This window comes from Trachypithecus francoisi, unplaced genomic scaffold (assembly GCF_009764315.1).
Source record: "Trachypithecus francoisi isolate TF-2019V2 unplaced genomic scaffold, Tfra_2.0 Lachesis_group5, whole genome shotgun sequence".
Lineage (NCBI taxonomy): Eukaryota > Metazoa > Chordata > Mammalia > Primates > Cercopithecidae > Trachypithecus > Trachypithecus francoisi.
The window spans coordinates 88,011,957-88,032,998 of NW_022681470.1; the positions used below are offsets into that span (position 1 = coordinate 88,011,957).

The 21,042-nt window shown below is 49.1% G+C and overlaps 2 protein-coding genes across 4 annotated transcripts; both read right to left on the reverse strand.

Moving 5' to 3' along the window:
• Positions 1 to 457: 457 nt before the first annotated feature.
• FCER1G (Fc fragment of IgE receptor Ig) lies at positions 458 to 4,708 on the reverse strand. The gene is made up of 5 exons (XM_033199796.1): positions 4,552 to 4,708; positions 1,616 to 1,707; positions 1,416 to 1,451; positions 971 to 991; positions 458 to 825 (listed from the first exon to the last, which is right to left on the reverse strand). The coding sequence occupies exons 1-5, from the start codon at positions 4,598 to 4,600 to the stop codon at positions 763 to 765; spliced, it is 261 nt and encodes an 86-aa protein (XP_033055687.1). The 5' UTR covers positions 4,601 to 4,708; the 3' UTR covers positions 458 to 762.
• A 516-nt stretch (positions 4,709 to 5,224) lies between these two features.
• On the reverse strand, positions 5,225 to 20,605 carry NDUFS2 (NADH:ubiquinone oxidoreductase core subunit S2). Of its 3 annotated transcripts, none has more exons than XM_033199792.1 (14): positions 20,139 to 20,605; positions 19,076 to 19,182; positions 13,651 to 13,841; positions 10,646 to 10,766; positions 10,364 to 10,476; positions 10,029 to 10,103; positions 9,773 to 9,850; positions 9,544 to 9,629; positions 9,226 to 9,345; positions 7,144 to 7,273; positions 6,137 to 6,232; positions 5,890 to 5,973; positions 5,699 to 5,756; positions 5,225 to 5,460 (listed from the first exon to the last, which is right to left on the reverse strand). In XM_033199792.1, the coding sequence occupies exons 1-14, from the start codon at positions 20,231 to 20,233 to the stop codon at positions 5,423 to 5,425; spliced, it is 1,392 nt and encodes a 463-aa protein (XP_033055683.1). In that variant the 5' UTR covers positions 20,234 to 20,605; the 3' UTR covers positions 5,225 to 5,422. The 3 variants fall into 3 exon arrangements, with proteins under 3 accessions (XP_033055683.1, XP_033055684.1, XP_033055685.1); XM_033199793.1 differs by having other exon boundaries at positions 19,076 to 19,203; positions 20,139 to 20,276; XM_033199794.1 differs by lacking the exon at positions 19,076 to 19,182 and having other exon boundaries at positions 20,139 to 20,267.
• Between the last annotated feature and the right edge of the window lie 437 nt (positions 20,606 to 21,042).

Here is a 21,042-nt window from a genome sequence, read left to right on the forward strand (position 1 = left end):
GAAAATTCACTATTCCTATAAAACCTTCCATTAGGAGCTTCACACATGCCTAGTCATACCATCCATTCTGCATATTTGGCTTTTCAGCTATGCTAATTCCCATATGCATGTACTGGATTGGTGCTGTCTGGATTGGTGACCATCTGGGGACACCCAGGCTCCCCTACAACCCAACCTTGGTTCAATCGTCAAACACAGAAGGCCATGCTGATACAGAAGTCATTTCTTATGTTTCCAAATATGCCTAGACTCCCAACACACTAGTACCTGCTCTAGCTCCATCCTCAGAGCACCTGGAGGTCAAAGGTTTTATCCCTCCCCCAGCCATAGTCAACGTTTACCCCTCAGTCATCAAAATAGCCCTGAAGTCCATTAGACTATGAGTTCTGGAAGTGAAAAACTGTATCTGGTGCTTAGTAGAGACTGAATAAATATATGATAAATGAATGAATGAATAGAGTCCAGTCCATGGCAGCTTTATTGGGGGTTCTTCCTTCCCATATTTTAGCTGGAGTTGGGAATGGGGAAGAGAAGAAAGGTGGGACAAGAGAGTGAGACTAGAATATAAACATCTGTGAATAGCATCTGAGCATTAGTCTTTAACGGGGAGGAGGAATCACTGGTGTATATTAATTTAGGGCACAGGATCATTATAGGGGTAGGACCAGCTGATGTTATTGGCATGCAGGCATATGTGATGCCAACCATGAGGGCTGGAAGAACCAGAAGCCGAAGAAGAATATGACCACATCTATTCTAAAGCTACTGTGGTGGTTTCTCATGCTTCAGAGTCTCATAAGTTTCCTGGTTCCTGGTGCTCAAGCCCTGGAGGTGGGAGTCAAAGGGTGATCAGGAGCTGGAGCCCATCAAAGGCCCCTCCCACCTCTGCAGGCCCCGCCCCTTCCAAAGATCGCTCAAAATCCCACCCTCTTCTGCTGGCTTCCCAGGTAGGGGAGGCAGGCACACTTACCGTGTAAACACCATCTGATTTCTGCAGAGACAAAAGAAGCAAAGCATTAGAGACCCACACCTTCTCCAGGGTCCCTCAGCATCTGCCCCACCCAGGGAGGCATGGGGCGTGGGCGGCCAGCCACCATGTGAGAGAGCACTCACATGGATGCTCTGGACCATGGATGCCTATATGCCCACATGGCTATAAGCACACATATACACCCGACATACCACATCCAAGTCTCTCACATATTCTTTGTCACTCTATGCTTGATTCTTCCCTGTCACCTGTCGAATATTTTACTTCTGGCTTGGCTAGGTAAGGTGGGAGGGAGGCCTCTGAGGTGTATGCAGATCAGCACCTGAGAGGCATGCCCTCCCACAGGCCCGGAATCCCAGGCTGGAGCCCCAGAAGGGCTGAAGGGCTGAAAAGTTGTTGACACCAGGTGTGGGAGGGTCCATACCTCATAACTGGCTATAGCTGCCTTTCGCACTTGGATCTGGAATGAGGGAAAGGTTATCAGAAAAGGGGAAGTTAGTGGCCCATCCCCCTTCCCTGCAAACTTTGTCGGGGAGCCCCTTTTATTCCTTCTCTTCGAATCCTTGCTGCTGCCCCCTTCCCACTTCCCCTTCCAGCCCCTTACCCCACCCTGCCCAGTGCTACCTTCAGTCGACAGTAGAGGAGGGTGAGGACAATTCCATACAGAAACAGGATGGCATCCAGGATATAGCAGAGCTGAGGCTCTCCCAGGGCCGCTGAGGGGATAGAGGGTGCCCGTAGGGTCAGGGGCATCAGGGAGGATCTCGTACTCAGAGGAGAGAAGGGAAGGGGCTCTGGGAGGTAGGACAAAGCCTGGAGGGGAGCCGTCTAAGGGAAGAAATTCTGTTTCTCTCTGGCCTCCCACTGCCCTCTTCTCCCCCAACCGTAGGGTCGGGCTAGGATAGGAAGTGTGAGGGTTCTATTGAGATGGGACTTACGTGGACTAATAATTGAGGCCTTCCCCCTCAGCCCCCAACCTTTTCTTTGTAGCACTGTGGGTTTTTCAGGCACCATTGAGCGATTTATCCACCTCAAGGGACCCATCTGAGTCCACCCGACTGAAACAAAAACCTCAGCCAAGAGGGGTAGTGGGAGGGAGAGGCAGTGGCAAATTTCAGTGAAGAAACCACAGAAGTGTCTCTACTAAGTCCTGTGACCTGTGGCTGAGGGCTGGACAGGAAGGATGTGAGCTGGGGAAGGGAGAGAAGGCAATTACTCTGTCATTGGTCATCTCCTAGCCTCAGCCTTGTTGCTTTCTGTCCCGCCACAAGACACTTAAATATGTTTTAAAAAAAAAAAAAAAAAAGTGTCTGTTTTTCCCAGACCGTACAGATACCTTTGGCTCTGAACACAAGGCTAGGGGAATGACCACAGCTATGTGGATACCAGCTCCTGTTACTCTGCCCTATTACTCACTCTCTGGGCCTCTGAGGGGGAAGTTTTGTGCAATTTAAAAAAATCAAATCAAGTTTGGGCGCCAGAGACTGCTCTCACCCCCTATCAGAAGACCAGTAGGGAACATGTGACTAATGCCGGTCAATTACTGACATCGGTCAAGTACTTTTTATTCTGCAACACTCTTTCACACACATGATATTGCACAAATCTTAAAACTACCCTGTGAGGGAAACATCATCATTGCCATTTTATGGGTGACGAAACCAAGGCTCCGAAAAGCTAAGTAACTCACTCAGAGCCACAGAGTTAAGTGACAGAGCTGGAACTCAAATGCAGGTTTTCTGCCTCTAAAGCCCATGCTTTCCTTTGGGCCTCAGCGGGCCTCCTCCCTCCTCATCCCACGGCAGCAGACCAGTGGTTAACTTAATACTTGCTCCCACCTTCTCAGCTAGGCTGCTGGAATTCCTCCCCAGTCATTGTCTTTCAATTTCCACAGTTCCCCTGAAGTTTACTGACCTCCTCCTCCCCGACACTCAGCTGCCACCAACACACACACACACACCAATCTGGCACAGACAACCCAGAGTGAACAAAGAGTGGGAATTCTTTTTTTTTTTTTTTTTTTTTTTTGAGACGGAGTCTCGCTCTGTCGCCCAGGCTGGAGTACAGTGGCCGGATCTCAGCTCACTGCAAGCTCCGCCTCCCGGGTTTACGCCATTCTCCTGCCTCAGCCTCCCTAGTAGCTGGGACTACAGGCGCCCGCCACCTCGCCCGGCTAGTTTTTTGTATTTTTTAGTAGAGACGGGGTTTCACCGTGTTAGCCAGGATGGTCTCGATCTCCTGACCTCGTGATCCGCCCGTCTCGGCCTCCCAAAGTGCTGGGATTACAGGCTTGAGCCACCGCGCCCGGCCAAGAGTGGGAATTCTTAGTGACTGGAGCCATAGAGCTGCAGAGACCTTCCCATTTCTGCCTCTATTTCTTAGCTCACGCTCAGGTCTCTGGAACTGGGCATCTCATGCTGCCCATCCTCATATCAACTGCTGACAGAATGGAGCATTAGCAATGACCCATAGAAAAAGCAATCCCGTCTGTTTGTCTTGGCTATATCCTTGCCTTACTCCCAAGCACAAGAACAGACTCCTACCTTCCTAAAGGGTTCTCTGTCTCTCTCTCTCTACGATTATATATACATATATAGTCTTTTTTTTTTTTTCTTTTTTTTGAGATGAGGTCTCGCTCTGTCGCCCAGGCTAGAGTGCAATGGTGCAATCTTGGCTAACTGCAACCTCTACCTCCTGGATTCAAGTGATTCTCCTGCCTCAGCCTCCTGAGTAGCTGGGATTACAGGCGCCAAGGGTGCTTTGTATATTAAACCAGCTAGAGATCAGCTCCCAGCAGACAAGACCAAATGCACCCCATGGGAAACGCTGATCATGGGAAACAAAGCTTTTCACCAGACCCGCCCTTCATGCCATACAACCAGACCCTTCCCCTGCCACTTTCTATCAACCCTGAAAAGAGAAGTCAACCAGGCACAGTAGCGCTTTGGGAGGCTGAGGTGGGAGAACTGCTTGAGGCCAGGAGTTCAAGACCTATGTGGCCAACATAGCAAGACCGTCTTTTTAAAATAATAATAATAGCTGAGTGCAGTGGCTCACACCTGTAATCCCTAGCACTTTGGGAGGTCGAGGTGGGTGGATCACTTGAGTCAGGAGTTCAAGACCACCCTGGTCAACATGATGAAACCCGGTTTCTACTAAAAATACTAAACTTAGCCGGGCATGGTGGTGGGCGCCTGTAGTCCCAGCTACTCGAGAGCCTGAGGCAGGAGAATCGCTTGAACCCAGGAGGTGGAGGTTGCAGTGAGTAGAGATTGTGCCACTGCACTCCAGCCTGGGTGACAGAGCAAGACTCTGTCTCCAAAATAATAGTAATAATAATATGAAGAAAAGTCTAGAATGAGGTAAGAGGGCAACAAGAAAGAAGGAGATATGAGTCTGGTGCCCTGGGTCGGGGCTGGATAGGACTAGCCTCAGGGTTTCCCTATGCCCACCTGCCCACTGTCAGTCTTCTTTCATCTGTGTTTGACTTGGCCCTAAGACCCATGCTCTGGATTTCCACCCTGGAGCCAGCTCACGCTATCCTCACCAAACCCTCTTACCTGCTTGTTCAACCAAAAGGAGTAAGAGCAAGACCACTGCTGGAATCATCTTGGGCTGGAGATCGGCCTTTCTGACAGCACTGTGCAGCTGTGCTCAGCAAGCAGTTCCCTGACCACAGAGTCCCCCCCTTCCTGCCACGCCTTCCCCCACGCTTTGGCCCCTTCCCCTTCCTGCGCAAGAGACCGGGCGGCTCCCGGAAGGGCCAACTAAGGGAGTTGGGAGATCTGGGCTCTTAAGCGTCAGCCCTTCAATGACCAACTCCTAACCCATAGAATGAGGAGACTCACACTCAGGAAAGACTGTCTACATCTGCCATTTCCCACTCCACCTGGTTCAGAGATTTATCTGTGCTCAACTGCCCGTCGACACTCCCTCAGACCCCACTATAGCCCTTTCCCTCCCAACTGGAACTTCACCTCAGGTCTTGATTGGAGTCTCCGGTTTACCAATTTATGTGGGCACTGAGAAGGTTTGGGCAAGGAGGGAACTAGGGGAAAGAGGAAACGGGGAATAGAGAAGTGGAAAGGACAAGAGTCAGAGAAGGGGGTGGAGACGAGCAGGAAAAATTGCAAAGACCTGACTGAATCTAACAGGAATGGAGGGTTAATGAACAATCTTAGGTTCACAGTCCAAGTGAAGGACACTAAGATACTGAGAAACACATACCAGAAGTTTAGGCCTAGGGGCCGCAAGACGGCTAATTTATTATAACTTCTCCTTTTTTAGTACATGCACAGAAAGCCTGACAGCCAAGTGTACATGAACATGTACACACACACACACACACAAACACACACGCCAATTGCCAGTGAGGGACAGGCTCCACAGAAGAAGCTGATAGGCACGGGGGATCAAATGCTGCTCCCCTGCTCACCGATCTACTTCTCCAAATACAATATCTTGGGTACCTAGGTGAGAGGATGGAGGGAAAAAGTGGTGTTACTTATCTTCCTGTTGTGAGGCAAAACAAACAAACAAAGAAGGTGGTGTTACCCAAGATCCAGAACCTGTTACTGTGCTCAAGAGATTGAGGACTTGAGGCCATGCCATGGCCTATGGTAAACAGGAAGTGTTCTCTTTCTATCCCCAGTGGGCGTCCCCAACTCCTTTGTCTAGGATACCTCTACTACACAATAGGCCTCGTACCTATGATGGCAACGACATCTGCCAACATGTGTCCCTTAGACATCTTGTCCAAACCAGCCTAGGGAGATTGAGATGGCAACAATGTTAGGTTAAGACTTGCAAGGTGGGGGGAGAAAGAAGAGTTCAAAAAAAACCTCAACCAAGGTCAGGTTTAATTAAATGGAGTTAAAGTTACTGGGATTGATTCTTACCAGATGGGCAAAACCAGGAGCCTTGATCTTGCATCGATAAGGGCGGCTGCTCCCATCAGATACCAGGTATACCCCAAACTCTCCCTGTTCAAGGAAGAAGGTTGGATGTCTCTATTAACAGGAAGAGTGTTTTTCTCTGCCAACAAAACCTCTATTCATCCTCCTGTTTTCTCTCTCATTGATGAATGAGCGTCTTGATAAACATCTAACCTTACATATGGTCTTTTCCTTCCCCTCCTCTCCTCACCTTGGGAGCCTCAATGGCAGTATATGTGGCTCCTGGAGGAACTTGGTAGCCCTCAGTATACAACTTAAAGTGATGAATCAGTGACTCCATGGAAGTCTGAAGAGAGGAAAAAGGAGCATCAATAAACTAAATCCAAACTCTGTCTCCTAGGCCTTCTCCAGCACAGAAAATAATCTCTACCCTCTGGGAGACTAAAGCCACATGTCAGTCAGTAAGCAGAGAGGATACAGAATAAAACAGGAGAAATACCGAAGATTAAGAATCTCTTATATGGCCATGCGCGGTGACTCACACTTGTAATCCCAGCACTTTGGGAAGCCAAGGTGGGCAGATCACGAGGTCAGGAGTTCAAGACCAGCCTGGCCAACACAGTGAAACTCCGTCTCTACTAAAAATACGAAAATTAGCTGGGCGTGGTGGTGGGTGCCTGTAATCCCAGCTACTCAGGAGGCTAAGGCAGGAGAATTGCTTGAACCCAGGAGACCGAGGTTGCAGTAAGCTGAGATCACGCCACTGCACTCCAGCCTGGCGAAGAGTGAGACTCCGTCTCAAAAATAGTAATAATAAAAAAATTTTTTAAATAATCTCTTATTATACAGTGAATTCTCTATAAAAAGAAAACTGGGTTGGGCGTGGTGGCTCACTCCTGTAATTCCAGCACTTTGGGAGGCCAAGGCAGATGGATCACCTGAGGTCAAGAGTTCGAGACCACCCTGACCAACATGGTGAAACCCTGTCTCTACTGCATACAAAAAATTAGCTGGGCATAGTGGCACATGCCTGTAATCCCAGCTACTTGGGAGGCTGAGGCAGAAGAATTGCTTGAACCTGGGAGGTGGAGGTTGCAGTGAGCCAAGATCGCACTCCAATCTGGGCAATAAGAATAAAACTCTGTCTCAAAAAAAAAAAAGAAAGAAAACTGAAAGATAGGATTTAATTCAAGGATATTCCTCCCCAGCCACTGGCCCTTTTCCAACACCCCAAGCTTTCCCCTCCCTGCAGCCAACCTTCATCTCTGCTCGCTTAGGTGGAGACACTTTGGCATCATCAACCTTGATCTCCCCAGGAGGCATCTTGTTTAGACACTGTGTGATAATTCTCAGGGACTGGCGCATCTCCTCCACTCGGCACAGGTACCTGAAGTAGATGAGACAGAGCAAGAGAAGAACAGTCAGAGGAGCAGGTATGGGGCTGGGAAGGATGGCCTTTGGCCACCCTCAAAAGGGTTAGGTCAACTCCCCCCACTCTTTTTTTTTTTTTTTTTTTTTTTTTTTGAGGCGGAGTCTCGCTCTGTCGCCCGGACTGGAGTGCAGTGGCCGGATCTCAGCTCATTGCAAGCTCCGCCTCCGGGGTTTACGCCATTCTCCTGCCTCAGCCTCCCTAGTAGCTGGGACTACAGGCGCCTGCCACCTCGCCCGGCTAGTTTTTTTTTGTATTTTTAGTAGAGACGGGGTTTCACCATGTTAGCCAGGATGGTCTCGATCTCCTGACCTCGTGATCCACCCGTCTCGGCCTCCCAAAGTGCTGGGATTACAGGCTTGAGCCACCGCGCCCGGCCCCCCCCCACTCTTTTCTCCAAGTACAGCGTCTCTGCTTGGCTTATAAACCCTGCAGTCTTTTTTTTTTTTTTTTTTTTTTTTTTTCCAGACAGGGTTTCACAGCTTACTGCCGCCTCGAACTCCTGGGCTCAAGTGATCCTCCCATCTCAGTCTCCAACGTAGCCTGGATTACAGGCATGCACCACCACATTCGAATATTTTTTGTAGAGACGAGGTTTCACCTTGCTGCCCAGGCTGATCTCCAACTCCTGAGCTCAAGTGACCGCCCGCTTTGGTCTCCCAAAGTGCTGGGATGACAGGCGTGAGCCACCATGCCCAGCCCCCTGTAGTCTTTCGCTTCTACTCTTGGGTGCTTCCCCAAACCCTCTCCTTATTTTCTCAGAACATGGCCTGTAGTACTTATTTCTTTAATTACCTCCTTAAGCACTTTTTGGACCACAGAATGGGTGAGAGTCAAATGGACAAACAAAAATATACAGCAGCTACGAGGTTCAAAAAATAAAACAAACAGACCAACAAAAAATACACAGTAACAAATCTGACTCAGGGTGAGAAAACAGGAGGAGAATTTGTTTTTGTTTTTGGTTTTTTGTTTTGAGACAGAGTCTCACTCTGTTGCCCAGGCTGGAATGCAGTGGCTCCATCTCAGCTCACTGCATCCTCCACCTCCCAGGGTCAAGCAATTCTCCTGCCTCAGCCTCCCAAGTAGCTGGACTTACAGGCATGCACCACCACACCCGGCTAATTTTTTGTATTTGTAGTAGAGATGGGGTTTCACCATGTTGGCCAGGCTGGTCTTGAATTCCTGACCTCAAGTGATCCACCCACCTTGGCCTCCCAAAGTGCTGGGATTACACGTGTGAGCCACTGCGCCCGGCCCAGGAAGAGAATTTGAAGCTTAGAATCTACTAGAAAGAACACTGGATCAGGAGGATTCTAGTCTCAACCACTCCTGCAGAATAATCCCAGCTAATCCCTAACTTTTATGCCTCAGCTTTCTCAGTTATAAAATGCAGCCAAAGTTAGCTCCATCTAAGAAAAGGATAATGTAAAGATTTTAAAATGCCATAGGCCGGGTATGGTGGCTCACGCCTGTAATCCCAACACTTTGGGAGGCCGAGGCGGGTGGATCACCTGAGGTCAGGAGCTCGAGACCAGCCTTACCAACATGGAGAAACCCCGTCTCTACTAAAAATACAAAAATTAGCTGGGCATGGTGGCGTATGCCTGTAATCCCAGCTACTAAGGAGGCTGAGGCAGAAGAATCACTTGAACTGGGAGGCAGAGGTTGGGGTGAGCCGAGATTGTGCCGTTGCACTCCAGCCTGGGCAACAAGAGTGAAACTCCGTCTCATAAAAGAAAAAAATAAGTTAAGATTCCACATATGTGCAAGTGTTTTGAGAGCAACCTCATCTAACACACACAAGAGCTCCCACAGACACTGAGAAGTAGGGTAAAGAAGGAAGTAGCAAAGAGAAGAGGCAGGGGAAACTAGCTGGATGATCAGCTGAGAAAGGATTGGGGCCTTACCTATCATAGCAGTCCCCTCGAGAACCAACAGGAACATCAAAGTCAACCTGGTCGTAAACATCATAGGGCTGGGTCTTCCGCAGGTCCCACTGGATGCCTGAGCCCCGAAGCATCACTCCACTGTGGAGAGCATAATGGGAATAAGGGCCACTCTCCACAAACTAAGTAAGGAGGCTCATTCTTCCTTAGGCTCCCCTGTTGCTCCTTCACATTCAGGGTATGACTAGAAGGATGCCTAGTCTTAAAAGACAAGATATTAGGCTGGAACTCCCCCACTCCCATCCCCACTCTTAAGGAGAGAAGTTGTATTCCCCTCACCTAAAACCATAGTTAAGTGCTTCTTCTGCTGTTACAACCCCAATGTCAATTGTCCGATTTCGCCAGATCCTATTGTTGGTCAGCATCTATTGATCGAGAAAACTGGTGTGTTAACACTCTTCCTTACACTCTTCAAATATCTCTGTATTTCTTTACAGCTGGGGAATAAAACCCCACAAGCCCTTCTTGTTGGGGAAAGAGAGATTTTTCCCATTGACTCCTAGCTTACCTCCTCCAACTCATCAAGCCGAAGAGAGAAGTTCTTAGAAAACTCATAAATGTCATCCATAAGCCCAAGGGGTAGGTCCTAGAAGCCAAACGGAGGTGCTATTGAATGTGGCATAGCCTCCGCTGAGGACAGCCAGCTCAGCATCCCCTCCCCCAGGGCTACAGGCTTGGAGTTTCATCATCCAGCACTGCCCTCCAGTGGCCACAGGGAAAATAGGCCTGGGCTGGACGTTTGGGGAAGCCGGGGACCTGCTCACCTGGTGCACTCCTCCTGGCCGGATATAAGCAGCATGCATTCGGGCTCCAGACACTCGCTCGTAGAACTCAAACATCTTGATAGAACACGCTGGGAATCAGTGTCAACGTCCCAGGCCCCCAGGTTCTATGACGGCCTACACCTCCAACCTTCTGCCTTCTTGTGCCCAACCAACCCCCCATGCTACAGTCTCTACAAACATAGCCCAAGTTAAACATACCTTCTCCCTCTAAATGTTCTCCCATGTTCTCTCTTCTTTTAATCTTCTGTCTCCTTTATACCTTCTCTACTTCCTGCACTTCCTTCCCTATTCCTATCCTTTCCTCCCTCCCTTACCTTCTCCCTTTCTTCAAACAGCCAGAAGAAAGGGGTCATGGCCCCAAGATCCAGGGCATGTGTGGTCACAGCCATGATGTGGTTCAACAGCCGTGTGATTTCTCCAAACAGCACTGTGAAGACAAGAAGAAGACCATACATAGGAGCCAAGCACTGAGGCAGACAGAGGGGTCTGGGCAGAGCCTGAGGTCTGAACACTAAGCTTGGGTTCAACGGGGAAGTGGTGGAAAAGGCACTGTGCTATGCTCACAGTGGGCCATGCAAAAAGCCAGGGGGCCATACCTCGGATCCACTGTGCCCGGGGAGGAGGCCGGATGTTTAGCAACTTCTCCACAGCTAGAGAATAGGCCTGTTCATTACACATCATGGACACATAGTCTAGCCGGTCAAAGTACGGAAGGGCCTGGGAAGAGGGAAGAATGTGGGTCACATCTAACAGGCTCAGGAGCCCACAGTCTGGCTGCCTGAAGCCTTGCTCTCAGTGGGCACCAAAAGTTGGTGCTGCATAAGCCTTTCTAGTTTTAGGAGCCCCAATAAGGCAGGTAAAATATTCCCCAAACCAGTAGTATGCTGGTGAATGTTGAAAAACTGGCTCTCCAAAGTGAGGGAGGACTCTGATTTGTTGTGTTTGCCAATTTCCGTGGTAAAACTACTCCTACAATGGCCAATTTTAAGTTACCAATATCATGTAACTGAATGCAGCACTGGGAAGAGTACCACACTATTATACGGTATTTTCACCATACAGACACAAATACCTCAAAGCAAATACCTCAAGGGCAGAGCATAGTACAATGTGGTAAAACATTATTGTACAATGATACATCAAGTAATGAGCTTTGAATATTTAATGTTACCTTTGCTTTTAATACAATGTATTAAATCATAAGTTTATATAAATTAATTTCTAACAATGGCTGTGTTCAACAACTGGCTCACAAAACCCCTGAAAATTTCACAACTACACTCTTGCAAGTCAGTATGAGCTAGCTCCAGGATACCACTGTCAAGAGTCCCCAGCTGGGCACATGGCTCACGCCTGTAATCTACTAAAAATACAAAATTAGCTGGGCACGGTGGTGCATGCCTGTAATCCCAGCTTCTCGGGAGGCTGAGGCAGGAAATATCACTTGAACCCAGGAGGCAGAGGTTGCAGTGAGCCAAGATTTTATCACTGCACTCTAGCCTAGGCAACAAGAGCAAAATTCCATCTCAAAAAATGATAAAAATTAAAAAACTGAGATACTGGCCGGGCGCAGTGGCTCACACCTGTAATCCCAGCACTTTGGGAGGCCAAGGCGGGTGGCTCATGAGGTCAGGAGTTTGAGACCAGCCTGGCCAACATGGTGAAACCCCGTCTCTACCAAAAATACAGAAATTAGCTGGGCGTGGTGGTGGGCACGTGTAATCCCAGCTACTTGGGAGGCTGAGGAACAAGAATCGCTTGAACCCAGGAGGAGGAGTTTGCAGTGAGCCGTGATCGCGCTATTGCACTCCAGCCTGGGCAACAAGAGTGAAACTCCGTCTCAAAAACAAACAAACAAACAAACAAAAATTAGCCAGGCATGGTGGTGCGTGCCTGTAATCCCAGCTACTCCGGGGGCTGAAGCAGGAGAACTGCTTAAACTCGGAAGGCAGAGTTTGCAGTGAGCCAATATCATGCCACTGCGCTCCAGCCTGGGCGACAGAGCAAGACTCCGTTTCAGGGGAAAAAACAAACAAACAAACAAAAAACCTGAGATACTGAAGGAGAAAGGCAATCAGTCTTAAGAATATCTGGGCCGGGCGCGGTGGCTCAAGCCTGTAATCCCAGCACTTTGGGAGGCCGAGACGGGCGGATCACGAGGTCAGGAGATCGAGACCATCCTGGCTAACATGGTGAAACCCCATCTCTACTAAAAAATACAAAAAACTAGCCGGGCAAGGTGGCGGGCGCCTGTAGTCCCAGCTACCTGGAAGGCTGAGGCAGGAGAATGGCGTAAACCCGGGAGGTGGAGCTTGCAGTGAGCTGAGATCCGGCCACTGCACTCCAGCCTGGGCGACAGAGCCAGACTCCGTCTCAAAAAAAAAAAAAGAATATCTGGGAGGGGTTTTTTTTATCTTTTTTTTTTTTTTTTTTTTTTTTTTTGAGACAGTCTTGCTCTGTTGCCCAGGTGCTGGAGTGCAGTAGCACGATTCTGGCTCACTGCAACTTCTGCCTCCCGGGTTCAAGTGATTCTCCTTCCTAAGCCTCCTGAGTAGCTGGGATTACAGGCACACACCACCACACCTGGCTAATTTTTGTATTTTTAGTAGAGATGGGGTTTCACCTTGTTGGCCAGGCTGGTCTCGAACTCCTGACCTCAAGTAATCCACCCTCTTCGGCCTCCCAAAGCACTGGGATTACAGGTGTGAGCCACCACGCCCAACCAGAGTGAGGTATTTGAGGAAGACAGAGCACCAGGTAGAAATGGTCCTTCCTCCAGAATGCCAAAAAGCTAAGTCCTAGCTGTCTGCTGAACCAGCTTCTGCTTCCAGGAAGAGGGTGGAGCTAAGATGCTACTAGTTGGGACAGCCTGTTCTTATTCTGATGTCACTGTGACAAGGGTTAATGCTACAGGGGTTAACCCATAGACTCTGGGACCAGAAACTGTCATCGCTGAGACTCTCTTGGGGAATCACATTCTAGTCACTGTTCACCCCGACAATGGGCTGGATCTAAATCCTAATCCTACCATCCTGTTATCACGACCTTTCTTCATGAAGAAAAAAACTTCAGATTCCTATTAGAGATCCAACTCCTTCAAATCTGACCCTCATCATTTGGGTCATACAGTTCTCCTAAAAATGGCAAACTCTGTCATAAACCCCCTCTCAGTTGCTCTGACTCACTGAATGTTTTGAAAACAAACATAGACAGCTGGAAGATACAAGAATCAGCTGTTAATCTTAGCAAGTTAACGTCTCTCTTCTCTTTCCCTGCCCCTAGGGACACTGGCTTTGACGCACTAGTCTAACGTAAGAGCAGGGAAACTGAGGCACTCAAGTAATGGCAAAGGGGCCAGCCAAAAAGCCAGAGAAAAGCTGAGTGTAGCTCCAGCTTCAAAGCACTGCTGCTGAATAAACCAAATCCTGATGACTCAAGCATCCCCTGCCACTTCCCTCCATCCACCCAACCAAGAGTAACCTGAACGGGTTACTCCTTTCAACACCCTCTTACCCTCAGGTTTTAAGGGGAGCAAACTGGCAAAGCCCCAGGCTAAAGCAGCCCCAGATCCCACCAAAAGGCCCCTGTTCGCCCCCCACACCTGAAGATAGGTCTTGTATTCAATGAGCTTCTCAGTGCCTCGGTGCAGGAGCCCAATGTGAGGATCACACTTCCGCACCATCTCCCCACTCAATTCCATCACTAGTCGCAGGACACCATGCGCTGCTGGGTGTTGGGGCCCAAAGTTCAGGGTCACGTTCTTCACCATTGTGTCCTTTGGTGGGTCCACATCTGAGAAGTAGGAAATAGTTCAGAGCCAAACAGTTATTCCCTTGGGATCCCCCAAAAACCAGCAGGGAGTTAGCCTCTTCCTATAGATCTTCTAACTCACCATTGCATACTTTGTTAATTTCCTAATCTCCACTATAACCAGAAGAGGACCCTTAGATGGGAAAAAGGAAGATCTAAACTTTCTGATGACAGACACCATGAATCTCACTCTGTGTGTCCTAGAATACCTTTTTTCATGGTTCATAGTCAGTGTGCATACAATATCTTTTTAATAATAGATAACACATATATAGCTTTATTATGTGCCAGGCACTACCTTAGACACTTTAATTGATTGAATTCCTACAACTGTTATGAGTAATAGGTACTATCATTATCTCCATTTTATTGGATAAACTGAGGCCATGGAGCTTAAATGACTTTTCCAGGATCACAAAACTAGTAAGTGGCAGAATCAGGATTTTAACCCAACCTGTTTAGCTCCAGGATCCAAACATCTTAACTACTATGATATACTGCCCTCCAAATGTATCCAATGAATGGCCAACCAGTCAGGAAATGTATACCTAATGCTTACTCCCACTAACGAACTTTTACCCTTAAGAAGCTTACTGTTTTTTTTTTTTTTTTTTTTTTTTTGAGACAGAGTCTCACGCTGCGCCCAGACTGGAGTGCAGTGGCACCATCTCGGCTTACTGCAAACTCCACCTGCCAGATTCAAGCAATTTTTCTGCTTCAGCCTCCAGAGTAGCTGGGACCACAGGCGCACGCCACCATGCCCACCTAATCTGAAGCTTACATTTTAATTTGGGAAAGAAGTACATGTGAAAAACTACGAACAGAGGTCAAATTTATAAGTAACCAAGGGCCGGGCGCGGTGGCTCAAGCCTGTAATCCCAGCACTTTGGGAGGCCGAGACGGGAGGATCACGAGGTCAGGAGATCGAGACCATCCTGGCTAACACAGTGAAACTCCGTCTCTACTAAAAATACAAAAAACTAGCCGGGTGAGGTGGCGGGCACCTGTAGTCCAGCTACTCGGGAGGCTGAGGCAGGAGAATGGCGTAAAACCCGGGAGGCGGAGCTTGCAGTGAGCTGAGATCCGGCCACTGCACTCCAGTCCGGGCGACAGAGCGAGACTCCGCCTCAAAAAAAAAAAAAAAAAAGGCCGGGCGCGGTGGCTCAAGCCTGTAATCCCAGCACTTTGGGAGGCCGAGATGGGCGAATCACGAGGTCAGGAGATCGAGACCATCCTGGCTAATACGGTGAAACCCCGTCTCTACTAAAAAAAATACAAAAAATTAGCCGGGCGAGATGGCGGGCGCCTGTAGTCCCAGCTACTCGGGAGGCTGAGGCAGGAGAATGGCGTAAAACCGGGAGGCGGAGCTTGCAGTGAGCTGAGATCCGGCCACTGCACTCCAGCCTGGGCGACAGAGCGAGACTCCGTCTCAACAAAAAAAAAAAAAAAAAAAAAAAAAGTAACCAAGAAAGTGCCTTAGCCATTAAGTTTTTTAAAAAAGGGGCCGGGCGCGGTGGCTCAAGCCTGTAATCCCAGCACTTGGGAGGCCGAGACGGGAGGATCACGAGGTCAGGAGATCGAGACCATCCTGGCTAACACAGTGAAACTCCGTCTCTACTAAAAATACAAAAAACTAGCCGGGTGAGGTGGCGGGCACCTGTAGTCCCAGCTACTCGGGAGGCTGAGGCAGGAGAATGGCGTAAAACCCGGGAGGCGGAGCTTGCAGTGAGCTGAGATCCGGCCACTGCACTCCAGTCCGGGCGACAGAGCGAGACTCCGCCTCAAAAAAAAAAAAAAAAGGCCGGGCGCGGTGGCTCAAGCCTGTAATCCCAGCACTTTGGGAGGCCGAGATGGGCGAATCACGAGGTCAGGAGATCGAGACCATCCTGGCTAATACGGTGAAACCCCGTCTCTACTAAAAAAAATACAAAAAATTAGCCGGGCGAGATGGCGGGCGCCTGTAGTCCCAGCTACTCGGGAGGCTGAGGCGAGAGAATGGCGTCAACCCGGGAGGCGGAGCTTGCAGTGAGCTGAGATCCGGCCACTGCACTCCAGCCTGGGCGACAGAGCGAGACTCCGTCTCAACAAAAAAAAAAAAAAAAAAAAAAGTAACCAAGAAAGTGCCTTAGCCATTAAGTTTTTTAAAAAAGGGGCCGGGCGCGGTGGCTCAAGCCTGTAATCCCAGCACTTTGGGAGGCCGAGGCGGGCGGATCACAAGGTCAGGAGATCGAGACCATCCTGGCTAACACGGTGAAACCCTGTCTCTACTAAAAATACAAAAAAAAAAAAAAAAAGTTTTTCTGGCCGGGCGCGGTGGCTCAAGCCTGTAATCCCAGCACTTTGGGAGGCCGAGACGGGCGGATCATGAGGTCAGGAGATCGAGACCATCCTGGCTAACACGGTGAAACCCCGTCTCTACTAAAAAAAATACAAAAAACTAGCCGGGCGAGGTGGCGGGCGCCTGTACTACCAGCTACTCCGGAGGCTGAGGCAGGAGAATGGCGGGAACCCGGGAGGCGGAGCTTGCAGTGAGCTGAGATCCGGCCACTGCACTCCAGCCTGGGTGGCAGAGCAAGACTCCGTCTCAAAAAAAAAAAAAAAAAAAAAAAAAAAAGTTTTTTAAAAAAGGAAAGAACACTGGGAAGATTTCATGTAGGTAGGATCTGAGCTTAAATATAGGAAATGATTTAGATAGCTAGAAGGGAGAAGAGGCATTCCAGGCTATGAAATCAACATGGGCCAAATCTTAGAAAAAAGGAAGTAAACATCCGTGGAACTCTTATTGGGACTTTCCAAGAGAGGGACGATAAGTATTGGGACAAAGTAGGGGGCAGTGATTCAATTATCTGTACATATCATTAATAACAATGAACACTTATAGGGGACTTACATGTGCCAGGCACATGTTATCTCATTTAATCCTTAAAATAATGCTATAAATAGGTGCTTTATTCACTGGTAAATTGAGAGTTGAGATTTGAAACCAGAGCCCACCTTATCCACCAAAATTCTTCATCACGGGCTTTGGAGTGTGACAGACACAAAGAGTACAAATCTGCCTGTGTGTCCTTAACTTTTTTTTTTGGAGACAGTCTTGCTCTGTCACCCAGGCTGGAGTGCAATGGCATGATCTCGGCTCACTGCAACCTCTGCCTCCCAGGTTCAAGCGATTCTCCTGCCTCAGCCTCCTGAGTAGCTAGGATTACAGGTGCATGCCACTACGCCCGGCTAATTTCTGTATTTTTAGTAGAGGTGTGGTTTCACCATGCTGGCCAGGCTGGTCTTGAACTCCTGACCTCAGGTGATCCGCCCACCTCGGCCTCCCAAAGTGCTAAGATCACAGGTGTGAGCTACCGCGCCCGGCCTTTAATCAAGTTTTAATCTCCCTAGACCATGCTTTCCTCACAACTGGGGTAATACTTTCATAGAGCTGTTGTAAACATTAAACAAAATAATGCATATGAAAATGTTTGGCAAATGGGAAGCACTCAGCTATTGTTACTGTAAGTTTGTGGAAAGTAACTGCAAGTGTCTTTGAAGGTTTTTGAGCAACAGTATGAATAACATGGTAAAATAATGTTTGGGGAAGATGAAGGTGATGACATTGTATAGGATAGATGGAAAAGGGACAACATCAGTGGCAAAAACTCAGTAAATAGACTCCTAAAATAATCAGGGTCTAATACAAGATAACTCTGAATAAGAATGATGGCAATGAAAATTAAAAAGGAGAGATGACCAGATGTGAGACATTATGAAAGAATCTACATGGTTTGGTAACTTACTGGACATAGACATGGATGGCAAGATAAAACAGCCAAAGATGACTAAAAAGTTTCAATCCTGAGGGATTAGGGGAATGAGGGTGCCAATGATCAAAACCAAAACTCAAAAGGAAGAGCTAGTTTTGATAGGAAAAAAATGGTTTGTATTCACATAGGTTTCATTTGGGTACCAACGGGAAAACCACCACCTTGTCTGGAGAGGGAGATAATGTAGTGAACCTTACATGTATTGAACATGGGAAAAGCTGGCATTAAGATTTAAATTGGGCTAGGCGCGGTGGCTCAAGCCTGTAATCCCAGCACTTTGGGAGGCCGAGACGGGCGGATCACGAGGTCAGCAGATCGCGATCATCCTGGCTAACACGGTGAAACCCCGTCTCTACTAAAAAATACAAAAAACTAGCCAGGTGAGGTGACGGGCTCCTGTAGTCCCAGCTACTCGGGAGGCTGAGGCAGGAGAATGGCGTGAACACGGGAGGCGGAGCTTGCAGTGAGCTGAGATCCGGCCACTGCACTCCAGCCTGGGCGGCAGAGCGAGACTCCGTCTCAAAAAAAAAAAAAAGATTTAAATTGATAAGGACTTTTGGGTATTTACTGGGACCCATTCTTTATTTTCTTCTGCAACATCCTTCCTTTCCTTCTCTACTTCACAAATACCTGTTATTATCACTATTATGTCTGTTGAATTTCATAGTGAAAGAAACAAACAGGATGGGGCTAAAACTTGCCTAAGACAGAGAGCTCAAGAGCACTTAGAAATCAGCTGGAGGCCAGGCATGGTGGCTTAAGCCTGTATCTCAGCACTTTGGGAGGCTGAGTTGGGAGGATTACCTGAGGCCAGGAGTTTGAAACCAGCCTGGTCAACATAGCAAGATCCTGTCTCTACAAAAGGAAAACTTTCTTTTTTTTTTTTTTTGAGACGGAGTCTCGCTCTGTTGCCCAGGCTGGAGTGCAATGGCCGGATCTCAGCTTACTGCAAGCTCCGCCTCCCGGGTTCACGCCATTCTCCTGCCTCAGCCTCCCGGGTAGCTGGGACTACAGGCGCCCGCCACCTCGCCCGGCTAGTTTTTTGTATTTTTTAGTAGAGACGGGGTTTCACCGTGTTAGCCAGGATGGTCTCGATCTCCTGACCTTGTGATCCACCCGTCTCGGCCTCCCAAAGTGCTGGGATTACAGGCTTGAGCCACCGCGCCCGGCCGGAAAACTTTCAAAATCAGCTAGTTGTGGTGGCACAGGCCCGTTGTTGGCTTTCTGGGGAGGCTGAGACAGAAGGTTGCCTTGAGCCCAGAAGTTCAAGACTACAGTGAGCCACTTTTGCACCACTGCACTCCAGCCAGGGAGACAGAGGGAGACCCTGTCTCACAAAAAGAAAAGGAAATCAGCTGGGGGCAGGGATGGGTGTGGGTTGGGACAGCAACTCTGGTCACTCACCATTCCAAGGTGGAGGCTTCCAGTGGGCTGTTTCTTTGCTTGGGTACATAACAGCTCCCCCAAACTGCTGTGCCCATTCCACATCTGGCTGCCACTGCCGAGCACCTCTGGGGAGTTAAAGACAAATCCTAGACAAAGAAAGGGCCTGAACAGTGTGTGGTTCCTGTGTTCCCATTTACTCTCAAGGGGACCCAGGAAGGATGTCCTGGAATTTTTTTTTTTTTTTTTTTTTTTTTGAGACGGAATTTCGCTCTTGTTGCCCAGACTGGAGTGCAATGGCGCGATTTCGGCTAACTGAAACCTCCGCCTCCCGAGTTCAAGCGATTCTCCTGCCTCAGCCTCCCAAGTAGCTGAGATTACAGGCATGCGCCACCAAGCCCGGCTAATTTTGTATTTTTAGTAGAGATGGGGTTTCTCCATGTTTGTCAGGTTGGTCTCGAACTCCCGACCTCAGATGATCTGCCCGCCTAGGCCTCCCAAAGTGCTGGGATTACTGGCGTGAGCCACCGCGCCCGGCCAATGTCCTGGGTTTTTTTTAATGCCAAGTCACTGATCTGAAGTTAATGTAGCTTCGGCAAAATAAGCTGGAACTCTAAAGGTTCAATTCCTACTAACAAATTATTCCTGGAATAATTTCACCCATCACCCCTGAGCATGCAAGGTTGGGATCCTAGCTTCTTTATATTTTCATCGTATTGATATTATCAACCAGGTGAACATGAAAGTGAGAAAAGTGTTTATTCAAGGTCAACGACAGAGACAGCGAGCATTCTGGCTCTCTGGCTGAGTTTTACTGAGGTATGACAGGAGAGGTGCATTCAAATTACTGAGACTAAAAAGCAGAGTCTCCCACTCCGCTGATTTCACCTCTGGACTGAACGAACTCTAGACCCTCTCCCCTCCCTCGCCAGAGTGGACGACACCGCATCTTGTAGCCCAAGAAATCAGGGACGGACAATGGGGTCACAGTCTTGGGTTATTCTTTTCTGGGGGAGTAAAGCGTCCCCAACCTGAGAAACCCTAGCCTTGGAGAAAGTGTGTTGAGGGCTGCCCTCGATCTCACCTGCTGGGCTGAATCGGCAGTCGGACTCCAGCCCCCGGCCGCAGCACCTGGGCCGCGACGCCCCGGAGGCCGCACACAGCCCTCAGCGCCGCCATCTTACTCCGGCTGTAGACTGCGGGAAGGAGAACCGGGCGGAAGTGACGCCAGCGCGCCTCCTTGTTGGCTTCTCACCTATTCGCACAGTGAAGCCGCCCTTTTGGAAGCTGGCAGGGTCGTTTACCGTCGACCTGACAACATCCGGGTCCTGTGACTCGGCTTCACTTGCGTTTAGATAACGATGACAGCCATCATCTTTACTGAGGGCAGTTCCTCCCACAGCTCCTGGCTGGCTTTTCTAGGAGCGAGCAAGGGAAAATTGCCGTTCCTGCGAGGGGCAAATACTTCGTGCTCTCTCGCCGAGCCCGCTTGCGTATCTCGGAAACGCGCGGCGCTTCCTTCCCTACTCCCTTCCGCCTTAGCCGCCCTCCCGCTTCAGTCCTGCTCTCGGATTGTATCTGAGCCCTGCCCTTATAGGGTAGCCCCAGGCTTTGCCAATTACCTTCCCATTACTGAATCCAAAAGATCGGAGTCGGGAAAGCCAGCTAATTTCCAGATGTCCTAAATTGAGATTGGAGAAAGGAGCCTAAGTGGGGCTGGGCGGGTCTGAGAGCTCCCGCCAAACCAAAACAAAAAACAATAGGATTGCCAAGGCCACCGGCATTGGTGGTGCGGAGGGGAGTATGGGGGTGTGTAGGAGCCACCTCATCCCACATGGGGGAATGGAGGTCCTCTGTGGGTGACCCTGACATCCGCCAGGCTTCCCGAACCTACAGAATCATAGACCCAGGAAGCACCCTTAGAGATGCCTCACACCCCACTTCCGTCTTGCGTCAGCCACCTTTCCCTAACGTCTTTCTGACCCTGC

Bases quoted from the DNA above. Each gene is read 5' to 3' on its own strand.
- NDUFS2 (XM_033199792.1), bottom strand. From the start codon at position 20,233: ATGGCGGCGCTGAGGGCTGTGTGCGGCCTCCGGGGCGTCGCGGCCCAG. The intron at 19,183-20,138 runs GTGAGATCGAGG...TTAACTCCCCAG, and splicing joins CTGCCGATTCAGCCCAGCAG to AGGTGCTCGGCAGTGGCAGC. The intron at 7,274-9,225 runs GTAAGGCCCCAA...CATCTACTTCAG, and splicing joins CGAGGGGACTGCTATGATAG to GTACCTGTGCCGAGTGGAGG.
- FCER1G (XM_033199796.1), bottom strand. From the start codon at position 4,600: ATGATTCCAGCAGTGGTCTTGCTCTTACTCCTTTTGGTTGAACAAGCA. The intron at 1,708-4,551 runs GTAAGAGGGTTT...CTATCCCCTCAG, and splicing joins CCTTTTGGTTGAACAAGCAG to CGGCCCTGGGAGAGCCTCAG. The intron at 826-970 runs GTAAGTGTGCCT...TCCCACCTCCAG, and splicing joins AATCAGATGGTGTTTACACG to GGCTTGAGCACCAGGAACCA.